At 42.2% G+C, this 22,391-nt stretch overlaps 3 protein-coding genes across 6 annotated transcripts in view; 1 reads left to right on the top strand and 2 right to left on the bottom strand.

Annotated features, from left to right (window-relative positions):
• Positions 1 to 7,451: 7,451 nt before the first annotated feature.
• tubb6 (tubulin, beta 6 class V) lies at positions 7,452 to 12,738 on the bottom strand (the record flags this gene model as incomplete). Of its 4 annotated transcripts, XM_083901437.1 has the most annotated exons (6): positions 7,452 to 8,583; positions 9,184 to 9,312; positions 10,780 to 10,895; positions 11,146 to 11,256; positions 11,941 to 12,049; positions 12,682 to 12,738. In XM_083901437.1, 6 exons carry the CDS (start codon positions 12,736 to 12,738, stop codon positions 7,765 to 7,767), a joined length of 1,341 nt encoding a protein of 446 aa, XP_083757563.1. In that variant the 3' UTR covers positions 7,452 to 7,764. The 4 variants fall into 4 exon arrangements, with proteins under 4 accessions (XP_083757563.1, XP_083757565.1, XP_083757566.1 ...); XM_083901439.1 differs by lacking the exon at positions 9,184 to 9,312 and having other exon boundaries at positions 7,452 to 8,130; positions 10,804 to 10,895; XM_083901440.1 differs by lacking the exon at positions 9,184 to 9,312 and having other exon boundaries at positions 7,452 to 7,890; positions 10,816 to 10,895.
• Positions 12,739 to 14,231: 1,493 nt separating this feature from the next.
• hus1 (HUS1 checkpoint clamp component) lies at positions 14,232 to 17,971 on the top strand. The gene is made up of 8 exons (XM_083902004.1): positions 14,232 to 14,353; positions 15,498 to 15,625; positions 15,740 to 15,916; positions 16,342 to 16,449; positions 16,667 to 16,741; positions 17,048 to 17,147; positions 17,326 to 17,460; positions 17,856 to 17,971. Exons 1-8 carry the CDS (start codon positions 14,302 to 14,304, stop codon positions 17,936 to 17,938), a joined length of 858 nt encoding a protein of 285 aa, XP_083758130.1. The 5' UTR covers positions 14,232 to 14,301; the 3' UTR covers positions 17,939 to 17,971.
• Positions 17,972 to 22,139: 4,168 nt separating this feature from the next.
• LOC310937528 (uncharacterized protein) overlaps positions 22,140 to 22,391 on the bottom strand; it is a gene marked incomplete at its 5' end in the record, with an annotated part of 2,154 nt that continues 1,902 nt past the window's right edge. Inside the window, one exon of the mRNA XM_083901811.1 lies at positions 22,140 to 22,391. This exon is cut by the window's right edge and continues 40 nt beyond it. Coding sequence (XP_083757937.1) covers positions 22,287 to 22,391 — 105 coding nt within the window. The 3' untranslated portion in view covers positions 22,140 to 22,286.

Here is a 22,391-nt window from a genome sequence, read left to right as displayed (position 1 = left end):
AAATAAGATCTTGAATACACACATGCAGTTTCTGTGTGATTGTATGAAAGTTGATTGTGAAATTGACTGCTGCGATGCAAGGGGGCGCCAGCTAAAATCTTGCCTAGGGCACCAAATTACTCAGGGCCGGCACTGAGTGGGAGCGATCCTCTCACAGGTCTGCTCCGGGGATGGTAAAGTCCACCCGTGCGCCTTCCTCTCTAAGAAGCTCTCGTCCCCAGAGCAGAACTATGATGTTGGAGATCGAGAGCTGCTGGCTGTAAAGGTGGCCCTGGAGGAATGGCGACACTGGCCTGAGGGGGCTTCTCAGTCATTTCAGGTATGGACTTACCTGGTAAGGCTTAATGCCAGACAGGCTAGGTGGGCCATATTTTTCAGCCGGTTTAACTTTACCCTTTCCGACCGACCTGGCTCTAAGAACCTGAAACCGGACTCTCTGTCCCGAAAATTTGCCCCAGGCCCTGCTAACCAGGAACCCAAGCCCATCCTGCCTGCTGGGTGCTTTGTATCAGTTATCACCTGGGAGATAGAGGGTAGAGTCAGGGCGGCGGCTAAAGGAGCCGATATTCCCCCCGGTTGTCCTGTTGACAAGCTTTTTGTGGTGCAGGACCTCCGGGGGGAGGTGATAAATTGGGCACACACCCATAAGACGGTCTGCCATCCCGGCATTAAGAAAACTATGTTTGTGTTACAATTACGTTTTTGGTGGCCACAGATGTGCCAAGATGTTACCGAGTATGTCAATGCGTGTTCTGTGTGTGCCACTAACAAAACCTCTCACCAGAAGTCGTCAGGAGAGCTCAGGCCCTTGCCCATCCCTCAACGCCCCTCGTCCCACATCTCTATGGACTTCGTCACAGGACTTCCCCCATCGGAGAGTAACACTGTGGTTCTAACTGTTGTTGACAGGTTTTCAAAGATGGTACACTTGGGGTCACGTGACACAAATGGCGGAGTAGCAGCTCGACACCTGAGCTCCCACAGCGGGCGTTTGTTTGGGCATTTTATTTAAGGTTTAAACAGAATAAGGGAGGTAGAAATACTGGACAAGCGATTGGAGACTGCCAGGCACTCAGAAAAAGCTCAACCTGACTTCGAGGTTTGCTAAATCTAGCGAAGATGTCGCCAAGCAAACATGGCCGACAAGCCGCCTTTTCTGAGCAACGATGAGGTTGATAGTTTGGTGGACAGGATAACGACGGAGGTGCTTAAAGGTGTGGAAGCCTCCTTTGACAAAAAAATTGATCCGGTCCTTAAGAAACTTGAGGCCTGCTCATCTAAAGTCGCTGGCAGTGCTGGATAAAATTGACGATCTGGAGAACAGGGGACATCGGTGTAACATCCTCCTCATCGGGCTACCTGAAGGCAGCGAGGGCACTAACCCCATTTCTTTCTTCAAAACCTGGCTGCCGGAGCTATTGCAGATTTCAAGAGAGGAGTTGTTAAACTAGACCGCTGTCATCGTGCTCTCACCTGCCGCCCGGCCCCTGGTCAGCGGCCCCGCGCCGTTATCATTAAAGTTCACAACTTCCAGGATAAAGTTCAGATCATGCAAGCAGCAAGGAAAGCGCAGAATCTGTCCTACAAAGGTGCCCGGATCATGTTGTTTGAGGATTTCTCCGCCGCTGTGGTAAAGAAACGTCAGGAGTTTTACTTGATTAAACAACAGCTTAAGGAGTAAGGGATCGTTTTCGCTATGCTGTACCCAGCCGTCCTCCGGATTAAACATAACGGACTGGAGAGCTTTTTTAAGCACCCCGAGGATGCTGTGGCTTTCCTGGAGAAGGTGTCTCGCCCTGGAGGGTGTCTCGCCCCCTGATGGGTGTTAAAGGCCAATGTCTGACCCCTAAGATTGTCTACTGTCTCTATTTTTTGTTGTTTGTACATAGTTCAGTGTTTAAGTTAGGCAAAGTACTTTGTTGGTGGTTGGTTTTATGGCCATTCTGTTCTTTTCTGCTTTGTTTTTGGGAGCCATGGATGCAACTTATATTCTTATTCTCACATCTGTATAGTCAAGATTTCTTATTTGATTTAAAATGGTAGGTGACCCACATTACATTAAAAATTTGTAGCTGGAATGTGAGAGGGATCCACAACCCTATTAAAAGGAAAAACATTCTAAGTTTCTTAAAAAAGGAACATGTGCACATAGCCCTTCTCCAAGAAACTCACCTGTCTGATATTGAACATTCAAAATTGAAACGGGACTGGGTAGGGCAGGTATTCAGTTAATCTTTTACTAGCAAAAGCAGGGGTGTTGCTTTCTTATTTAATAAGCATCTGCCCCTGTGTGACATCCAAACTATTTTGGATAATTCTGGCCGTTTCGTTATGCTAAAGGACTGTCTTCATGGGCAAGCAGTGTCATTTTTGAATATCTACTTCCCACCTATACAATCTAATGATTTTATCGCTTATGTTTTTTCTAAGTTTGCTGGCTGGATTGTTGACAACACTGTGGTAACTGGGGATTTTAACTGTTATTTCTCCTCTATGATGGATAGATCTCCTCCTGTGCAAAGTCCAATGTCTAAAAGAGCCAAAGCTATTTCAGATACTTGTTCTGAACTTGGCCTAGTCGATGCTTGGCGTGCCTTGCATCCTAGTGATAAGGAATTTACATTCTACTCCACTGTACACAAATCAAGTAGTAGAATTGATTTTTTCTTAACATCTTAAGTGTCATTAGAGAAAATGAAGGGCTGTAGCATTGGGGATATTATCATATCAGACTATGCGCCCATTTTCATTGATTTATGTAATCTGATCTTAGATTCCCCCTGGCCGACCTTGGAGATACAGCTCTTTTTTAATTATGACCCCAATTTCGAAAAATATTTAACAGAACAACTCAATTTCTTTTCAAAGAAAACATGACTCCGGATGTTTCCCCTAGTATGGTGTGGGATATGGCTAAAGCTTACATCCGTGGTCTCATTATATCATATACAGCTACACTTAAAAGAAACAGGAGTGAGCAAAGGAAACTGGAGCTTGAACTTCATGAACTCCAATCTAATTACAATTCATCCCCATCTGATGAACTTAGAAATGAAATTCAGATAGTTAAAACTGCCTTAGAGACCTTATTAACAAAGAAAGCTGAAAAATCTGGGGTTTTTTCTCAGGCAGAGGATGTATGAGTTGTAACAAACCGTTACATGGCTAATCTAATCTAAATCCAGAAATATTCTGGCTATAAGTTCACGGTAATCTTAACCATAATAATAAAGAAATTAACAATATTTTTTTAAATGTTCTACAAACAATTATATTCTTCACAGCTTAACATACACTCAAAGCAAGAAATGGAGCTCTCTTTTACTAAGGTTGATTTACCAAAAGTCACTAATCAGCAGAGAGAAGAGTTATGCAAACCTTTGACTCATAGTGAAATTAAGAACTGTATTCAATTACTTCCTAACAACAAAGCACTGGGCCCTGACGGTTTAAAAAAAAAAAAAAAAGTTTAATACCAGTCATTGACCCATTGTTTGAAATGCTACAAACCTCCTTTGAGGCGGGGGCCCTCCCTCCCTCCCTAATTGAGGCCAATATTTCCTTAGTGCTAAAAAAGGGGAAACCACCAGAAGAGTGCTCTTCGTATAGGCCTATATATGTTTTAAATTTGGACATGAAGCTTTTAGCAAAAGTTCTAGCCTCCTGTTTAGGAGCTGTTCTGCCTGTTATTATTGCTAATGACCAGACTGGTTTTATTGGTTGGCAGGTTTTCTTCTCATAATATAAGACGGTTACTCAATGTTATTCAACACTCTTCAAACGATCCTGAGGCCTTGGCTGTTTCTCTTGATCCAGAGAAAGCTTTTCATCGGCTGAAGTGGCCCTACCTTTTTTACACCCTTCATAAATTTGGACTTTGGGAGGACTTTATTAAATGGATCCAGATCTTGTATACTTCACCTCTTTCGGCTGTAATTACCAATGGATTAAGGTCTCGTCATTTCAGTATTGAACATGGGGCTCTGCAGGGCTGCCCCCTGAGCCCATTGTTATTTGCTCTGGCTATGGAACCCTTAGACACTATCATAAGACAAGATGCCAACATAAAAGGAATTTCTTAAATGTCTTCAATTTTTCAACGACCGTCGGCATAAAATTTTGTTGTATGTCGGCGACGTTTTGATCTATTTGGACTCCCCAAGGCAAGGTATCCCCAAATTGGTAAAGCTTATCGATATGATTATGGTTCCTTTTCTGGATACAAAATACATTTCTCTAAGAGGGAAGCCATGGCACTTTGCTGGTCACAAATGTTAGATCCCAATATTTCACAACCATTTCGCTGGTCACCAGCAGGCTTTTCATATTTGGGTATAAAAATGTCTCCATATTTAAAAGATCTTTATAGACTCAACTTTGCCCCCCTTGTGCAGTCCATAAAACAGGATCTTGATAGGTGGTGTGGCCTACCCCTGTCCTTGTTGGGTCGCCTCCATTTGATCAAAATGAATATCCTCCCACGGATCCTGTATTTCTTTCAAATGCTCCCAATTATGGTGTCAAAGAAAATTCTTGCTAGCCTAAATAGTTCTATAATATCATTTATTTGGTACAAAAAGAGATCTAGGTTGAGATATAGCTCTCTATGCCGACCTATTAGTCGTGGTGGCTTAGGTGCACCGTCACTCTCATTTTATCAATTCGCTGCACATTTCAAATTTCTTCTAGAGTGGTTTATCGACGATAACAACTCCACCAGGCTCAGTTGTGAATCGGCCTCTCTAGGTAGGACAAAGAATAGGACGGAGTATAACCTATGAGGGTGTAACCCGGGATAGTGACTGGTTGAGAGTATCTGGCTTATCAGATGTAAAGTCAGTCGAGTGGACTCCCATTCCTACTTATCTATGTAAACTTTATTTATTTTCTTTTTGGTTTTTTTGTTTTTAATTATATGTCATGTCTGTGCTTTGGCGTTTGTACTTGATTTTTTTATTGGGTCTGAAAAAGTTCAAAGTTAAAGTTCAATAAACATATGTTTGAAAAAAAAAAAAAGATGGTACACTTCATAACCCTGCCAAAACTTCCCTCTGCCAAAGAAAACTGCTGACGTCACGATCAAAGACATTTTCAGGACACAGGCTTACCCAGTGACATTGTCTCAGACCGAGGGCCACAATTCATCTCACACTTCTGGAAAGAATTCTGCACCCTGCTCGGCGCCCTTGTAAGCCTCTCTTCTGGCTTTCACCCCCAGACCAACGGCCAATCGGAGCGCCTTAATCAGGAGTTGGAGACCGGCCTTCGTATCACGTCGTCACAGAACCCCGGGACCTGGTCCAGAGAGCTGGTTTGGGTCGAGTATGCTCACGATTCTCTCCCCTGCTCGTCTACTGGATACTCCCCGTTTCACCTTGTCCATGGTTACCAACCCTCTCTCTTTCCTCCCATAGACTCTGAGTCCTCTGTACCCTCCGCATTGGCCTTGGTGAGACGCTGCAGGAGAACCAGGGAGTGGGCTCGCCAGAACCTACTACGCCAGTCCAAGGTTTACAAGGCAGCTGCTGATCGTAAGAGGACCCCTGCCCCAAGCTATCGTGTCGACCAGAAGGAATCCAAGAAGCTCGCTCCCAGGTTCATCGGTCCCTTCCCCATCACCAAAGTGATCAACCCTGCCAGTGTCCGGCTTAGACTACCAAGGTCAATGCGGGTTCACCCCACATTCCATGTCAGCCACGTCAAACCTGCAAGGACCAGTCCACTCATGTAGCTCACCCAGACTCACCTGGGCCTTCAGGAGCCGGCCCTTGGGGGGGGGGGGGGGATTATGGTTTTGTTTTCTCCTCCATGTTTCATTTCTTGTCTTCCTGTTTTGTTTTTTTTTCACTCACCCCTGTCTCTGTTCCAGGTTCCCGTTCGCCCCGCCCCCTTCTCGTCTGTGTTCCACCTGCTTCCTGATTGTTCCTGCGCACCTGCATGCACTTGTCTCCTAATCAGCCCTGCTCAAAAACCCCCTCTGTGTCTTGTCTCGTTGCCAGTTCGTTTGTAGCCTTGTCTCACGTTCCAGTGCTTTATTCCCACGATCCTTGTCATAGTTTTTGTCTTCCCGTGATTCGACCGTGTTTGCAGTGTGAAGGGCTAAAGGTAAAGCTCAGTAAATGTGCCTTCTTCCAGCAGGAAGTCAGTTACTTGGGCCATGTGAGTTCTGACAAGGGTGTTTCCACAGACCCTTGTAAGATCGAAGCCGTCTCTAGCTGGCCACCCCCTGCCACTCCATCTGAACTGCGCTCGTTCCTCGGCTTCGCCAGTTATTCGCCACGATCCTTATCATAGTTTTTGTCTTCCCGTGTTTCGACCATTGCCTGCCTGTTTTGTCCGACCTTGTCTTCTGCCTAGCGATTCTGATACCTCTGCCTGTTTGGGCTGATCTCCCGTGTTTTTGACCTGGACTGAATAAACGTTTTTGTACCTGCCTGAACCTTGAGACTCCGCGCTTGTGTCCTATCCTGGGTCGTCTTGACATCGTTCTGACAATTCTAACTTGAAATATAAGATGTATTTGATGTAATGTACTTTGTTGTTAGTATTTAGTCATTCCGTTTGTTAAGAGTGATTGTTTGTTTGTATGAAGTGTTTTGTTGGTGAGACACACTTTTGGGCGTGAGATTCTGTTGAGCTGCGCTGCATGATGAAAATGCAGACTGTGTTAAATTTTGAACATATCACTTCAGTTTCGACCAATGTGTCTTAGCAATCGAAAAAAACCTGTAATGATGATGATAAATGTTATAGGAGTTACCATAACAACTAGTCTATGATATCTCTGTCACATGTTCACATCTTTATCTCACTGTGAGACAGACTTTTCCAACAGGAAACTGAAGTTTGTAAACCACTCATTCTCTCACACTAAAGTCCATGGAGAAAATCAGTGATTTTAGCTCACAGGGACACTGGAGCTGTTGGTCTACTGATGCCTTGTGAGGTCACTTTGTGTCACTGAACTAAATCCAAATGAAGGATTTTAACAACTCCTGTGTGCTGTGATGTTAAAATCACTCATTTTCTCTATGGACTTTGGTGTGGGACAGTGAGTGAGTGAGTTTCCTGTTGACTGAGTTTATGTGTAGCTCGACAGACGTCAGCTCAGCGTTTGTTTTTTTTGTCTGTTGATCCGTCAAACAAACAGAACTGCTGGGAAATCAACTCTCACACACTCTGGTGGGCTAGCGAGATTAACAAACTGTGGATGAGTGGATTCTGTGTGTGTGTGTGTGTGTGTGTGTGTGTGAGGTGACTGAATGACCACACAAACACACAATGAACAGTGAACATTTTAAAACAACATCAGTCCTGATCAGGATTTTATTACTAAATATAAAACGTGTCAGAGAACCGTTTAGTCAGAGTTAAACTTGACTTAATTGTGTTCCAGATTATTCACTGGTTAGATTTTAAACGCTTCTGTTTCATACAGAAAAATGTGGAGAAGTTGCCTCTGAAGTCATAAAAACTTACTTTACATACAACATGTATCAGTCTATATTAGTTTAATTATTATAAAAAAAAACTCAAACTGATGAATTGATCATCAAAATAGTTGAGGATCATTTTAGTAATCGATTATTAAACGACCAGTCTTTGCAGTCCTACACTGGGCGCCATGAACACGATGGAAGACACTGTTTCTGCTCTAGTTTGTTGACGCAGATAAATTAAAATAATTAATTATTTACTAAATGTGAAACCTAGAAAATCACACGTTTCTGACCGGCTGTCTGATATCTCAGTGGTCCATTTGTCTCACTCGTCAATGGCATCGTCCTCGTCCTCAAAGCTCTCGTCCTCATCGTTAGCGGTAGCCTCCTGGTACTGCTGGTACTCAGACACCAGGTCGTTCATGTTGCTCTCGGCCTCCGTGAACTCCATCTCGTCCATGCCCTCGCCAGTGAACCAGTGTAAGAAGGCCTTCCGGCGGAACATGGCCGAGAACTGCTCCGAGATCCTCTTGAACAGCTCCTGAATCGCTGTGCTGTTGCCGATGAAGGTGGCGGCCATCTTGAGCCCCCGCGGCGCGACATCGCAGACGGCCACCTTGACGTTGTTGGGGATCCACTCCACAAAGTAGCTGCTGTGCTTGTTCTGGATGTTCAGCATCTGCTCATCCACCTCCTTCATGGACATGGGTCCACGAAAGACCGTGGCGACGGTCAGGTAGCGCCCGTGGCGAGGGTCACAGGCCGCCATCATATTCCTGGCGTCGAACATCTGCTGGGTGAGCTCGGGAACGGTGAGGGCACGGTACTGTTGGCTGCCCCTCGCGGTCAGAGGCGCGAACCCTGGCATGAAGAAGTGAAGTCGGGGGAAAGGGACCATATTCACAGCCAGTTTGCGAAGATCCGCGTTGAGCTGACCGGGAAAGCGGAGCGACGTCGTCACGCCGCTCATGGTGGCTGACACCAGATGGTTGAGGTCGCCATAGGTCGGCGTGGTGAGTTTCAGGGTGCGGAAGCAGATGTCGTAAAGGGCCTCATTGTCGATGCAGTACGTCTCGTCTGTGTTTTCCACGAGCTGATGGACCGACAGCGTGGCGTTGTACGGTTCCACCACGGTGTCCGACACCTGTGGACGGATCACAAGGACAATGTGTTCTTTATTACTGCAAGAGATGGCGCTGTCTTTGTTCTGTTGAGGTTTCCGTTCACAGAAGACATGTGACAGTCATTATGCGACAAGAAAAGTCTTATTATTACAATAAAGAAGTGGTAAACTAAGTTAAGAGGACAAAGTCGTATGAAGAAAAAAGAAAATACTTCATACGATTACGAAAACAAAATTAGTACAAAGTAGTAAATTTGAGAAAAAGTTGTGACTTATGAGAACAAAGTTGTACTAAAAAAGTCATTATCTTACAAGAAAAGCCTTAATATTACAAGGATAAAGTCCAGGACGATGGCACCAGCTTCCAAGGACACTGCCATGTAATGACATGCTGTAGCTGCAGGGGTCACTGTTTTCATAAGTAGTATTTGAATAATAATAAAACTAGCTAGAATAGAATAATAATCATTTTCACTAAATTCACCAACACATTTTTAAGTTTTAAACAAGGAACTTGAACGAAAACAAAACTGGATTCAATGGAAAAATGTAGCTCCTAGAGGACGCAATAGGAATTTATTATACTTCCAACTGACTCAGAATTTAAGAAACGAGTCGTACTTTAGGTGAGGGCATCACGCTGAAGGTGTTCATGATCCGGTCAGGATATTCTTCCCGGATCTTGCTGATCAGAAGCGTTCCCATTCCTGAGCCGGTGCCACCGCCGAGCGAGTGAGTCAGCTGGAATCCCTGCGAGAAAACAAAAATTAAACATTGTGTTTGTGTCATTTCACTGCAAACCACACTCAAGATGCCCTGTCGTGATATTCTGATAAAAGAGTTTTTTTTTTTTTTCAAATCACAATATTAACAACATAAATGCGTCTATTCCTTTTAATATTGTGAGAATAAAATCTTAGCTAAATGAAAGTCGTAGTGCCATGAAAAAAGTTGTTATATTGATGTATATAAAGTTTTATAAAGATGTATAGAAAATATTTTCGACACCGCAAAGTTTATGTTTATGTTTATGTTTTGAAATAATGTTTTGGTATGTGGCACCTCCTACCGCCGTCTACCAATCATTGAAGTCAGTAGAGCCTGAGCTGCCGAGCAACCCCGGGTTGCCAGTTACGTCTGAGCTGCAATGGCGGAGGCAACGACAATCTCGGTATAAATTGCAGAAATCTCAAGATAAAGTTCGAGGCAAAGCGAGGGTTTGTATAGGAGCTGCATTCGAACGGTGGAGAGTGTTGAAAGCGGAGAGGAACTTGAAAACGGATGCAGAATTGGCTACTTCTTCTTATATTTGGAACTGTCGAGTTCTGTTTTGAACTGTTCCCTCGGTTTTGGAGGTCCGTGCTCTCGGATTTGGGACTGTTAGTCTGGCACGGAGCAACACCGCTGCAGCCGCCGCGCTGGACCAACACAATCCACACGCCGGTTTGTGTCATCTGAACCGCCAGTAAGAGCACACTCACCCGTATCGGGGAGAACAGCGGTGGTGCTCGCACACGCCTGCTACGCGCTCCGGGCAGAGAGAGAGAGTGGAGTGCAGCAGAGCGCAGACACAGCACGAATCAGCCAAATTCGAGTCATCTTTAGGTCTTTGCATGTATATCGCCATAAACTATATAACTTTATAAAAGGGGAGGCAAAAATGAAGGACAGTTCTGTCAAATATCATGCATAACGTTATTCCCTAGTCAACATCTAACGTTACCATACATTATTATCCATCTTGATCTTTACTTTAACAGAATTGTGTGTCTTAGAGCCACTCATTTATGATAAAACGCTCGCCAAAGTCACTCCTCGCTCGTCGCTGACAGAGGACACGCTGCTCTGGCAACCTCGACTCTGGGGGGGGGGGGGGGGAGGGGGAGGGGGAGACAGGTACGACTCGTCGCACTGTTTTGATTTTGAGTGTAGTAACCGTTTTTGGCCACATTGTTACAGATGGCGCCTTTAACTGTTGTTTACCCTCACTAACTAGCAGACTATTTGTATATCGTTACCTAGCAACTGCATTCTTACGACTTTAAGATTTGAAAATTGAGCGTGTTGCGTTTAAATGTATTCATGAAAACGTTCACGTGGTCTAAGTTTGTAAATAGGCGATTGTTATACCCAACTTCACTTGAAGGCGTGAGTTACTCTAGCCCCGCCCCCTGTTATTTAAAGCAGCCAATGAGAGGCCGTGTTGACGGAGATCACCTGGAGACAGTCGCAGTGCTCACACTCCTTCCTCACGATGTCCAGTACAGAGTCCACAAGCTCCGCCCCCTCTGTGTAGTGACCTTTGGCCCAGTTGTTCCCTGCACCTGTCTGACCTGTGAGCGACCAATCAGCAGAGAGAATGTGTGTGTGTGTGTGTGTGTGTGTGTGTGTGTGTGTGTGTGTGTGTGTGTGTGTGTGTGTGTGTGTGTGTGTGTGTGTGTGTGTATGTGTGTGTAAGTGAAATATAATACCATCTCCACAAACACATGATGAAATATGAAGGCAACGCCCACGACAGCTGTGTGTGTGTCTTAGTGTGTGTCTTTGTCTATGTGTGTGTGTGTGTGTGTGTGTGTGTGTTACCAAAGATGAAGTTGTCCGGTCTGAACAGTTGTCCAAAGGCTCCTGAGCGAACACTGTCCATGGTTCCTGGTTCCAGGTCAACCAGCACAGAGCGGGGGACATATTTATGTGCTGCACAAACAGAGGAAACACTTGGGGTCACTTCCTGTCTGGTTTACGACAGGTTCTGCTTCTGTGTTTGTCTCGATGGTGTAAAACTAAAACTGAGAGGCCGCTTTCTATATATAACTATATGGGAACTCGGAAGTTGGCTCACACAAATATCGTAGCAACATTTCTACAAAAGTGCTAACTACCAGTAACAACAAGTTCTGACTGCAAATGGAACGCACCATGATGACAACATTGCGTGTTCTCTCCACTTCCTGTTCTTGTTCAGTGACTACATAATTTGCAGAATTATCGCGATCGCATTCATACCCAATTGTTATTTGCAAATTTCCAAGTAAAGCGAGTTTGTTTTTTATGTTTTATGTTTATTTGCATGACTAATGCGGGAAAACACAACCGGCAAATATCCGTCCGTCATCTTTGTGCTAACAGAAAGGGGCGGGGCTATATCTTTTACGCCTTTGCTTTCAACAGTGATTGGCTTTTGCAACATCACGTCACACAAATATTTCAACATTGACGTTTTACAAAATCTAATCTCACAAATTTCAGTGACATACGGTCGAGGCGGTTGAGCGCCCCCTGCTGCTCGTCAACATGAACGCACGAACACTTCAATAACCTCAAAGTTCAGAGAGAGACAGTGAGTGTGTGGTGGATCAGTGGAGACTGACGCTGACTCACAGGACGCCTCGGTGTAGTAGACGCTGACTCGCTCCAGCTGAAGTGCTGAGTCGCCCACGTAGCTTCCTGCCGCGTCGATGCCGTGCTCATCGCTGATCACCTCCCAAAACTGATTGATCAAAAAGACCAGAGATGATCAATGACACAAACATGTCTGTGTGTGTGTGTGCCTGGTATTCCTTATGTTGTGGGGACATACATCTGTTTATACACAGTCACATTATGAGGACAAAAATCAAGTCCTCAAAACATAAAGGTGAGGTCAGGGTCGGGATCAGATGCATGTCTATGTCTGTGTGTGTGTGTGTGTGTGTGTGTGTGTGTGTGTGTGTGTGTGTGTGTGCGTGTGCGTGTGTGTGTGTCTATCTGGTTGTGTGTGTGTGTGTGTTAGTGTGTGTGTGTGTGTGTCTGGTTGTGTGTGTCAGATTTTTGAATAGTCTCACTTTGGCTCACAGATTTTGGCCCCTCCCCCTCTCTCCTTTATCTTCATCACTGACACTTGTTTAATTCAGATGAAAAATCACATAAACTGATCACACACAGACACACACCCACACACCGACAGACACACACACACACACCGTTTAGTTACAGTAACAAAGTTGTTCAGTTATGATAAAGTCTTAAGAAAGATTTTAACATGTATGCTTTTAACTGGTCTAATGAGATCATGTGACATTTCCTTATTTTAAAATAAAACACTGGTTTTAAGCAAATGAATAATCTGAAGTGAGAATGTACCTTCGTCCCAATTTGATTCCCACACTGTCCTGCCTGGATGTGAACTATCTCCCTCATCCTGGTTCTGGTCTGGTTCTGGTCTGATCTGATCTGATCTGATCTGGTCTGGTCTGCTGCTGGACGTCAGTATGTGTGTATATGTGTGTTTAGCTCCTCCCACTACTTCTGTCCACGCCCTGAGGGGACGGAGGATCCAGATTATCCCAGTCAGCACAAAACACCCACATGTCCACTCCTGCTTTCATGACAAAATACTGCTCATTCAGTCATTATTACAGCAATAAAAACATTAAAAAAGTACAAATAATCAAATTAAGTTTGTATTAAATGAGTGAAAGATAAATACTGAGATTAAAGTTACATGTCTGAGGTAAAAATTCAACATAATTTCACAAAACGGTCACCATTTTGATAACCTTTAAGTCTAAATAAATAATAAAAAGACAAGAAAAAATCAAAGCACTTTCACAAAAAGTCTAGATTATGTTATAAAGTAATAATAAAAAGTAAATTAATAAGTCAATAATGAGATGAAGAGTCAGAACAGGTTTATCAAAACCTAAATAATTTAATTTAATATTTAATAAAATAAAATGACTTATGATATAAAGTCAATAAATAAAGAAGCAAATACCACAAGGAGATGAAGAGTCAACATTATTTTATAAAATTGTAATAATTTTATTTTAAAAAACAACTACAAAAAAAACCTCAAAACAATGTGATGCAGCAAAAAACCTCACAAATAAAAAAAAGTAAATCACGAGGCGAGCAGTGAAAATGATTTCATAAAACAAAATTGACAGAAAGTCAAAATAATTTTCTGAAAAGTCAAAATAATTTCCCAAAAAGTCTAAAACAATTTGAGAAAAAGTAAAAAATATAAATAAAAATAACAATGAATAAATATAAATAAATAATATAAATCATGTGATGAAAAATATTTTCACAAGAATATCTCGATAATATTATAACATTTGACAGAATTTGATAGTCGAAATTAGGGGAAAAAACAGGGGGTTCTTTTGTTTTTTTGCCTCTTTTTTGTTGTTGATAATTTTGTCTGTGTTATTGACTGGGACATTTTTGGCCTGAAGGTCCTGAGAGTGAGTAAGTGACACTACACAAAATAAAGCTAAACAAACAAACAAACTTTTTTCATATTCCAGAGTGTGTTATCCCTCCAAAGTAAATCTTATTATCACGTAATATATGGAATATATTGAATAATTTGTGCTTTTAATGTGGGAAAAACGATGCATAATTGCCTTAAAGGGGGTTAAAATATTATTACAAACGGTGCTTATTATTATTATTATTATTATTATTATTATTATTTTGTAATGATCAGATTTGATGTTTCAAAAAGTCAATTTCAATGAGTGGTTGGATTCACAACATTATCAGTATTCTTAGATTATCAATAAACACAGAACATATTCATGAAGCTTAAAAATAGTGGAGACCAAATGTAGGAACGGACGTCATCAAGTCGCTGTTCCCGGCGGACCTCAGACACGCACGGAACGAATCAAACAGACGCGGCTGCGCGTCACCGAAACAGAATCGAACTCGAGCCTGTTACCGAGTCCACGGCGTGTTTCTCAGTCGCGCGTCTAGATGAAGTTTCGGGGGAAAATCGTGGACGTCGCGTGTCTCAACCACTTTAGCCGTGAGTCAATTTTTAGCGGTTAGCTTAAACCTGCTCCCGAACAACGCTGCTGTTTTTAGTCTGTTAGCCTGTTTTTAGCCTATTAGCGTCCGCTAGTCAACGCCCCCCCCCCCCGTCACTTGTGCGCGAAGAAACAACAACAGCTCGTCACACACAAATCAAACCACCACAGTTTAATCAAAGTGTTGTTTTACATCAGTTAAAACTCGCTCTTCAGTTCGGCTTATAACAGGCACTGAAACAACCCTCCATGTTTGTATTTTTTTCTGTTTGTTCGTAGTAATGTGGCACCTTTTAATAAAGTTGCTCTCAGGCGTAAACTAAATGAGTTCTGACGCTTTTCTGTGGTTTAAGTTTAGTTCGATACACGTAAATGTAAATATTGTTATTTGCAATTTTTCTCTTGAGAAATAGCTTTGGATGAAGTCGATGTTTGCTTGAATAATTTGATGATGTTGTGTCTGTGATGAAAAATGTGTTTGTTGTTGTTGTTTAAAACTGTTTAAGAAAAATGAGTCACTTTTTTCATCTATGATAAATCAAAATCTCCTCTTAAACCTGCGGGGGGCAGCAGAGCATTGACTTTAAATGTGTCACTTTTTTGAAAAAATTATAATTTCTAAAATATAGATTCATTTAAAATATTGTAAGATAAATAAAATAAACCAATAAATACAGGATTCTTCTATATATTCTTTTATATATATATACATACATATGTATATACATTTATATATGTATGTATATATATATACACACATTATATATATATGTATGTTGTATGTATGTATGGATGGATGTGTATATATATAGTTTGCTCTTTTTCGTTTATGTTTAAAAATTGTTTTCTAAAAAAACTGTAAATTTGCTTTAAATTTTGTCACATTTTGAGATTTGTTTTCTAAACTAAATCTTTGTAAAGGGGTTAAGGATTTATAAAAGCGACATTTTGTAAATTAGTTTTGTAAAACATAATTTTTCTGTCCTCAGAGTGAATCCGAAATTTGTCTTTGTCTATAACTGTCGACTCGTTTCAACTCGTTTCAGGATTAAGTATTTGATAAATATAGTTTTTTTAATTACAGGCCACCATAGTTTCTGGATGTTTCTCTGCTTAAAGCCTGAATAACTGTGTCTTCACCAGGGGTCGTCACCACCATCTCAAAGCTGACAAAGACATGTGTGCTGCGACTGACGCCCAACAACCTGTTCTTCGTTCTGTCCGGTAAAGTGGCCAACGGAGGAGTCAGTATGTGGTGCGAACTGTCGCAGGTAAGATCGAATAAAACACACAGACTGACAGAGGTTTATCGGTCACTGATGGGCACAGACGGTCAGTGTGTGTCCTCAGGTTGTCCCATCACTGCGTCCCTCCTCCCTCTGCAGGCCAACTTCTTCGATGAGTACCAGATGGAGGGAGTTTCCTCTGAAGACAATGAGATTTGTCTGGAAGTGTCTCCAGAGAATCTGTCCAGAGCCCTGAAGACGGTGCAGAACGCCAAGGCCGTCAAAGTGAAGCTGACCAAGAAACACTGTCCCTGCCTGAGCATCGCTGCAGAGCTGGTGAGTCCCTGAAGGACAACAACACACATTTTAACCAACATTCATGTCATTATCTCATAGTTAGACAGACTTTTCCTTGTGTTAACTGAGTGTGTAAACCACTCACTCTCCCACACCAAAGTCCATAGAGAAAATCAGTGATTTGAACATCACAGCACACAGGAGTTGTTGATCCACTGCCGCCTCCATCACAAATACAGTACAAATGTCTTAATTTGTTAATTGGGCATTTAAAATCCTTTGTTCAGCTTGACCTCAGTGACACAAAGTGACCACACGAGGCAGCAGTAGACCAGCAGGTCCTGTGTCCCTGTGAGCTAAAATCACTGATTTTGACTTTGGACTTAGGTTTGGGGGGGGGAAACTTCACTTTCCTGTCATAGTAATCAATGACAAATATATTCTTTATTTTTATTTACCCCCAGCCAACTCTGTCCAGCATCGGGCGGATTGTCAATCACGACGTCCCGGTCGACGTAATCCCCCGAAGACTGTGGCACGAATTCAAAGAACCGACCATGCCGGACTTTGATGTACGTCACCTCACATCAGTCTCTTCTACACTTCCAGCTTCTCAGAGGCAGAGAATGTTTTGTTACACAGTGTGTGTGTGTGTGTGTGTGTGTGTGTGTGTGTGTGTGTGTGTGTGTGTGTGTGTGTGTGTGTGTGTGTGTGTGTGTGTGTGTGTGTGTGTGTGTGTGTGTGTGTGTGTGTGTGTGTGTGTGTGTGTGTGTGTGTGTGTGTTTGCAGGTCAGCATATACCTGCCCCCTCTGAAGACCATGAAGAACGTGGTGGACAGGATGAAGAACCTCTCCAACTTCCTGGTACGATCAGGCTCCTCCTGGCCACTTAGTAAAAGACTAAAATCTACGTCAGTTTAAGTCTACAATGTCTTTAAGGACACGTTCACGTCTTTATCTCACTGTAAGACAGACTTTTCCAACAGGAAACTGAACTTTGTAAACCAGTCACTCCCCCAGGAGCTGCCATTCTACTGCTGCCTTGTGTGGTCACTTTGTGTCACTGAGGCAAATCTTAACGAAGGATTTTAAACACTGAAGTGACAAAATAAGACATGTCAACTTAGTGATGTGTGTGTGTGTGTGTGTGTCTGTGTGTCTGTGTGTCAGGTGATCGAGGCCTTCCTGAATGGACAGATGAATCTGAAGATTGAAACAGATCTGGTTTCTGTCACCACACACTTCAAAGACCTGGGAAATCCTCCATGGGGTGAGAAGTTTGTTTGTTTGTTTGTTTTGTTCTCACAGACCTCGGTGACCTCTGACCTTTCCTCCAGGAGGAACATCTTTTTATTTGTTCCATGACTTTGAACAACGGAGAATTATTGGACGGAACACATCAGAGTTAAAGAGCTGGTGTCTCCTCTGTCTCCTTCCTGTCCCTGCAGGCGAGGACGGCTCACAGAGCAGCGCCGCGTCTCAACGCAGAGACGCAGACACTATGGCTGAGGCCAGAGTGGACATCAGGAGGCTGCAGCAGTTCCTCATGGGACAGCAGGTCAATCCCAGCAAGGCCATGTGCAGTAAGTGTCAGCCACTCAGACACTCTTCAAACTCTCCATGGTGTTAAAGGCAGGCAGCAGTAGACCAGCAGCTCCTGTGTCCCCGCCAGCTAAAATCACTGATTTTTTTCTATGGACTTTGGTGGTTTACAAACTTTTATCAGGTGAAGTAGCTCAAGTCTGATTTTCCCTCTGTAGGTCATCGTGTTTTCAGTCTGTTTTGTACTTGTTCTCAGCAGCAGGGGGCGCTGACAGACTTGTCTGCTCCTCAGAGAGCCACACCTTAAATAAAACTACAGCAGTTATGAAAATGTTGTCTCTATATACAGTATATGTATGTTTGTCCTCTATTCATTGTGTATAAAAATATTATTTGTTTTAAAGTGATGGTCACTGGCTGGACTTTGTCTCTGCAGATATCGTCCATCAGCAGGTCGTTCACCTGATTCTGCTGCATGAGGACGTGTCGCTGCAGTATTTCATCCCTGCTGTGGCGTAGAGAAGATGATGTGCATAGCTTGTGACTCCTCTGCTCTATAAAGGACTATAAACTTCTTTTGTGAGATTCCTCTCATCCTTTTTCATGTCGGAAACAGAAAGACAGTGGGACATGAAGACAGACCTCTGGTAAATACACGTTAAAATTTGCACATTGTTCACAAAGTTCCATCTCTTATGTTCATTCCGCATTAAAAGTGTTTTTGAACAAAACATTTTTGAACACATTTTGTTTAATTCTCATTCACACTGGTCACATGCCGCATCAACAACTGGACTCCCTTCTTTTTGTTTCCCTCTCAAGTCCATCGACAACCTTTAATGGTCCAAAACTCTGCTGCCTGCATCCTTCCCATAGCTGTGGTCAAATCCTGTCCCTTGTCCCCCCTCCTCTTCATTTCTGCCATCATCCACTCCTCACTCACCACTGGCATTGTTCCCTCACTCTTCAAAACTGCAGCAGTCACCCCAATATTGAAAAAAAAAAAAACCAACAACAAAAAACACTGGTTCAGATTAGGACTGAACGATATATCGTTATCGTATTGATGTCTAGATATGAACATTCAAGATATTAATATCGAAAAAGCGACGATATAAACAATATAGATTTCCCCCCGCGCTCGCCCTGCATGTACAGCTCCGGCAGTCACAATACACATCTTTTTTACGATTGCCCTTGAATGCACCACTTCGGCCAGCCAACCACAAACCTTATTTCATGCTTGCTGTGGATCGACAGCTGAAGCAAACCAATGACAAACATTCATGCACACACAACATACAGTGGGAAAATCAAAAAAAAAGAAAGAAAAGTGACATGAGTGCGGAAGATAATGAGGCCGGTGATGATTTTGTGCCAAAACAAATCATCGATCATTTTGCCGCAACCACGGAACTGTGGTCAAGCTGGACAACCGAACCTTACATCAGTTTAATGATCCATTTTATTACAACAAACTCCGAACTCAAGACCCGCTGTCTGCAGACGTCCTTCTTCCCCGGGGAGCATTCAGGGGATAATATAGCGCAGGAGATGAGAGGTGCGTCAGCAGACTGGGACTTGAAGGAGGACCAACAGGTTTGCATGATGACTGATAACGCATCAAACATTAAAGCGGAGCTGCAGTAAAATGCTTGATTTTTTTATTTATTCTTTGGTGACTTTATGTTAATGTTGATGAATGGCAGTGAGTTCTCATCAATAAAACTGCACTTTCCATGTGGAAAGTTTCCACAGTCTTTGTATTATGTTTTTATTTTTCTGAAAAATGCTTGGTTTTCACCAAAGTCATATCGTATCGTATAGATATAGAGATATCTGGCTTGAATATCGGGATATGAAATTTTGTCCATATCGTTCAGCCCTAGTTCAGATCTCAACAACTTCAGTAGTCTCACCCCATTTCTGGCCTTCCTTTAATCTCCAAAATATGAGAAAAAACAGTAGCCACTCAGCTGTACTCCCACTTAACCCAAAACAACATCTATGAACAATTCCAGTCTGGTTTCCACCCTCGCCATAGTATGGAAACTGCTCATGTAAAAATCACAGATGACCTCCTCATGGCAGCTGATTCTGGATTACTCAACATTCTCATCCTCCTTGACCTGAGTGCCGCTTTTGACACAATTTCTCACTTCATCCTCGTCAATAGATCATCTTCCATTGGCGTCACTTACACCCCCCTCCACTGGTTTCACTCATAGCTCCCAGGTCGCACTCGGTTCATTCAGTTGAAATCATTCAGATCCCAGCCCTCCCCCGTCACTGCAGGTGTGCCCCAGGGGTCAGTCCTGGGGCCCCTCCTCTTTATCATCTACCTCCTTTCCCTTGGCAATATCAACTTCCACTGCTTCGCAGATTACACCCAGCTATTTATCCAGCTCACCAAATTCCACAATAACTGTAACTTTCTCCTTTCTGATCTCCCTCACAAATTCCTCCATAAACTTCAACTGGTCCAGAATTCAGCTGCTGCATCATCACCAGAACCCTCTCATTCCACCACATCACCCCCATTTTTTTTCAACATCCTCTGATGCTGCTTGTATAAATGCTAATCCTATAAACATGTCATCACTGACTCTAACTGTCCTGTAACTTAAAACTTGATACAGTTGTCATATCTGATCCTGGTCTCTCTCTTCTGTCTCTACCTCATCTCCCTCTCTGTCCCCAACCTCTCCTCTGTCCCCCATTTTTCCTTTCACCCCAACCGGTCGAGGCAGATGGCTGCACATCTTTGAGTCTGGTTCTGTCAGAGATTTCTTCTTCTTCCACTGATGCTTAGTGTTTGTTCATCAACTGTTGGGTTTCTCAGCTCTGCATAATGTTGTAATAATAGTGCCTTGAGATGATGTTATGATTTGGCGCTATACAAATAAAATTGAATTGAATTGAACTGTATGCTTTCAAGGCCATCCACAACCTTGCCCCTCCTTATCCCTCTGACCCAGAGCCAGATTAACGCAAAGGCAAACTAGGCACGTGCCTGGGGCCCGACTGGTAGGAGGGGCCCAGACAGAGGGACAAAAAAATAAAAATATATATACATACAAATCTACATTTTATTTCAATGTTAATATATCAATATTTATTAATTCACTGACGTTGTTTAACGTTTCGTTATGTCACATTAACGCCAATCAGTTCAGTCCAAGGGGAGGTCAGGTGTACGTTGTTCATTTTAGGACATCCTCAGACTCAGGTGTCAGACTCAGAAAAACATCTGTCAGACTCAAACAAAACTGCCTCAGCGTCAGCAAAACTTGTTTCAGAGTCAGAAAAACTTGTGTCAGACTCAGAGAAAGTTGAGTCAGAGAAAGTTGAGTCAGACTCAGAGAAAGTTGAGTCAGACTCAGGAAAAGTTGCGTCAGACACAGAGAAAGTTGAGTCAGACTCAGGAAAAGTTGAGTCAGACTCAAAGAAAGTTGAGTCAGACTCAAAGAAAGTTGACTCAGAGTCAGAAAAACATGTGTCAGACTCAGAGAAAGTTGAGTCAGACTCAGAGAAAGTTCTCAGATAGTTTAATCTTTTTTTGGACTTCCATAAAGCCTTTGACACAGTAGAACATAACTTCCTATTTCAAGCTATTGAGAGATTTGGATTAAACTATCTGAGAACTTTCACTGGTGTTTTTTTTTGTAAAGCTGTAAAGTAAACGATGTACTCCAAAAAGCCAATAACTCTATCATATTAACAAATGGGACATCACCGAGATTTGAGCTGCAAAGGGGCATTCGGCAAGGCTGCCCTGCCTCTCCCTACTTACTCATTTTATGTACACAACTTCTTGCCACCCATATTAAAAATAGTGCTTTAAAGGGAATTTCAATTGCAGAAATAGATCCTTATTATCCTCACCCAACTAGCAGACAATACTATATTATTTTTTTTATTATTATTATTATTATTTGAAACTCCCCATGGCTCTCTTATGTGTTTGTCTGTATTAATGACTGTCATGTAACACATTTCCTGTAGAATTTACAGCAACTTACAGTATATTACATTATATTCCTGGATATATTTTTTTGCTGTATATAAATTACAGCAATGTATTTTTGATTTATATTAGAAACAACCATTAATTGTATTTTAGTTTACAATATTATCTTGTATTCCATTCAAATTACATGATTTACCTGGCAACTAATTTTGCCAGTAAATAGCTGTTACTTATTCGATATCTTATTGTGTAATGTTTTTTACCGTTAATCTTTGTTTGTCACATCAGCAAATTAAGCACACTGTGATTACTGATAATCCAAAATGTATCAACACTACATTAGATCTTCAGCTGTTAAATAAAACAAGAGTCAGTGCTGCAACAAACATTTATTAAGAATCAATACAGTGAAAGATGGGTTTTCCTAAGCAGAGATACAAAACACAGAGTAGTTCAACATTGTTACCTAAAATGAAGCATCACCAGTAGCTCACCAAAGTTAGTTACTATCTCTACAGTGTACATAGTAGATTCTAGCTTTGTAAATTTAAATACATGTTTGTGTTGAATGAGACTGTGTTATAAATGTTTTATCAAAAAACACAATTCACCCATTTACAGAATACTTTGCATGACCAACCCTTTAAACAGAATCTCGAGCACAGCAAATGGTCCATATTCATAATCAATGCCTTATTTTAAGTGTACATCATCCCATTTATAAAAAAATAAATACATAGAAGGCATAAACAAAGATAAATAAGACAGACTGCAATAAAACCATTGCAGCACAGCCACTCCTTGTAACACAAAATAAAATGTGTAAAATGTAAAAACTAACCATATTGGAACTTTTGTTGTTCCAACCACTTTTGTGGTTCCAATACAGGCTTAGAGTCATTCAAAGTCCATTATTCTTTTGACAAGTGTAGAGACATGAGGGCTGACACAGTTGTTGCTCTTCTCTTGTACCTTCCCACTTCTTTGACTGTTCCACTTTGT

Source organism: Microchirus variegatus (genome assembly GCF_963457635.1).
Source record: "Microchirus variegatus genome assembly, chromosome: 15".
Lineage (NCBI taxonomy): Eukaryota > Metazoa > Chordata > Actinopteri > Pleuronectiformes > Soleidae > Microchirus > Microchirus variegatus.
Note: the sequence above shows the minus strand (reverse complement) of the source record. Positions and strands in the feature narration are given on the sequence as shown.

Excerpts from the sequence above, each read along its gene's own strand:
- hus1 (XM_083902004.1), top strand. The coding sequence starts at position 14,302 with ATGAAGTTTCGGGGGAAAATCGTGGACGTCGCGTGTCTCAACCACTTT. Across the intron at positions 15,626-15,739 it reads TGTGGTGCGAACTGTCGCAG|GCCAACTTCTTCGATGAGTA; the intron begins GTAAGATCGAAT and ends CTCCCTCTGCAG. Across the intron at positions 16,742-17,047 it reads AGAACCTCTCCAACTTCCTG|GTGATCGAGGCCTTCCTGAA; the intron begins GTACGATCAGGC and ends TCTGTGTGTCAG.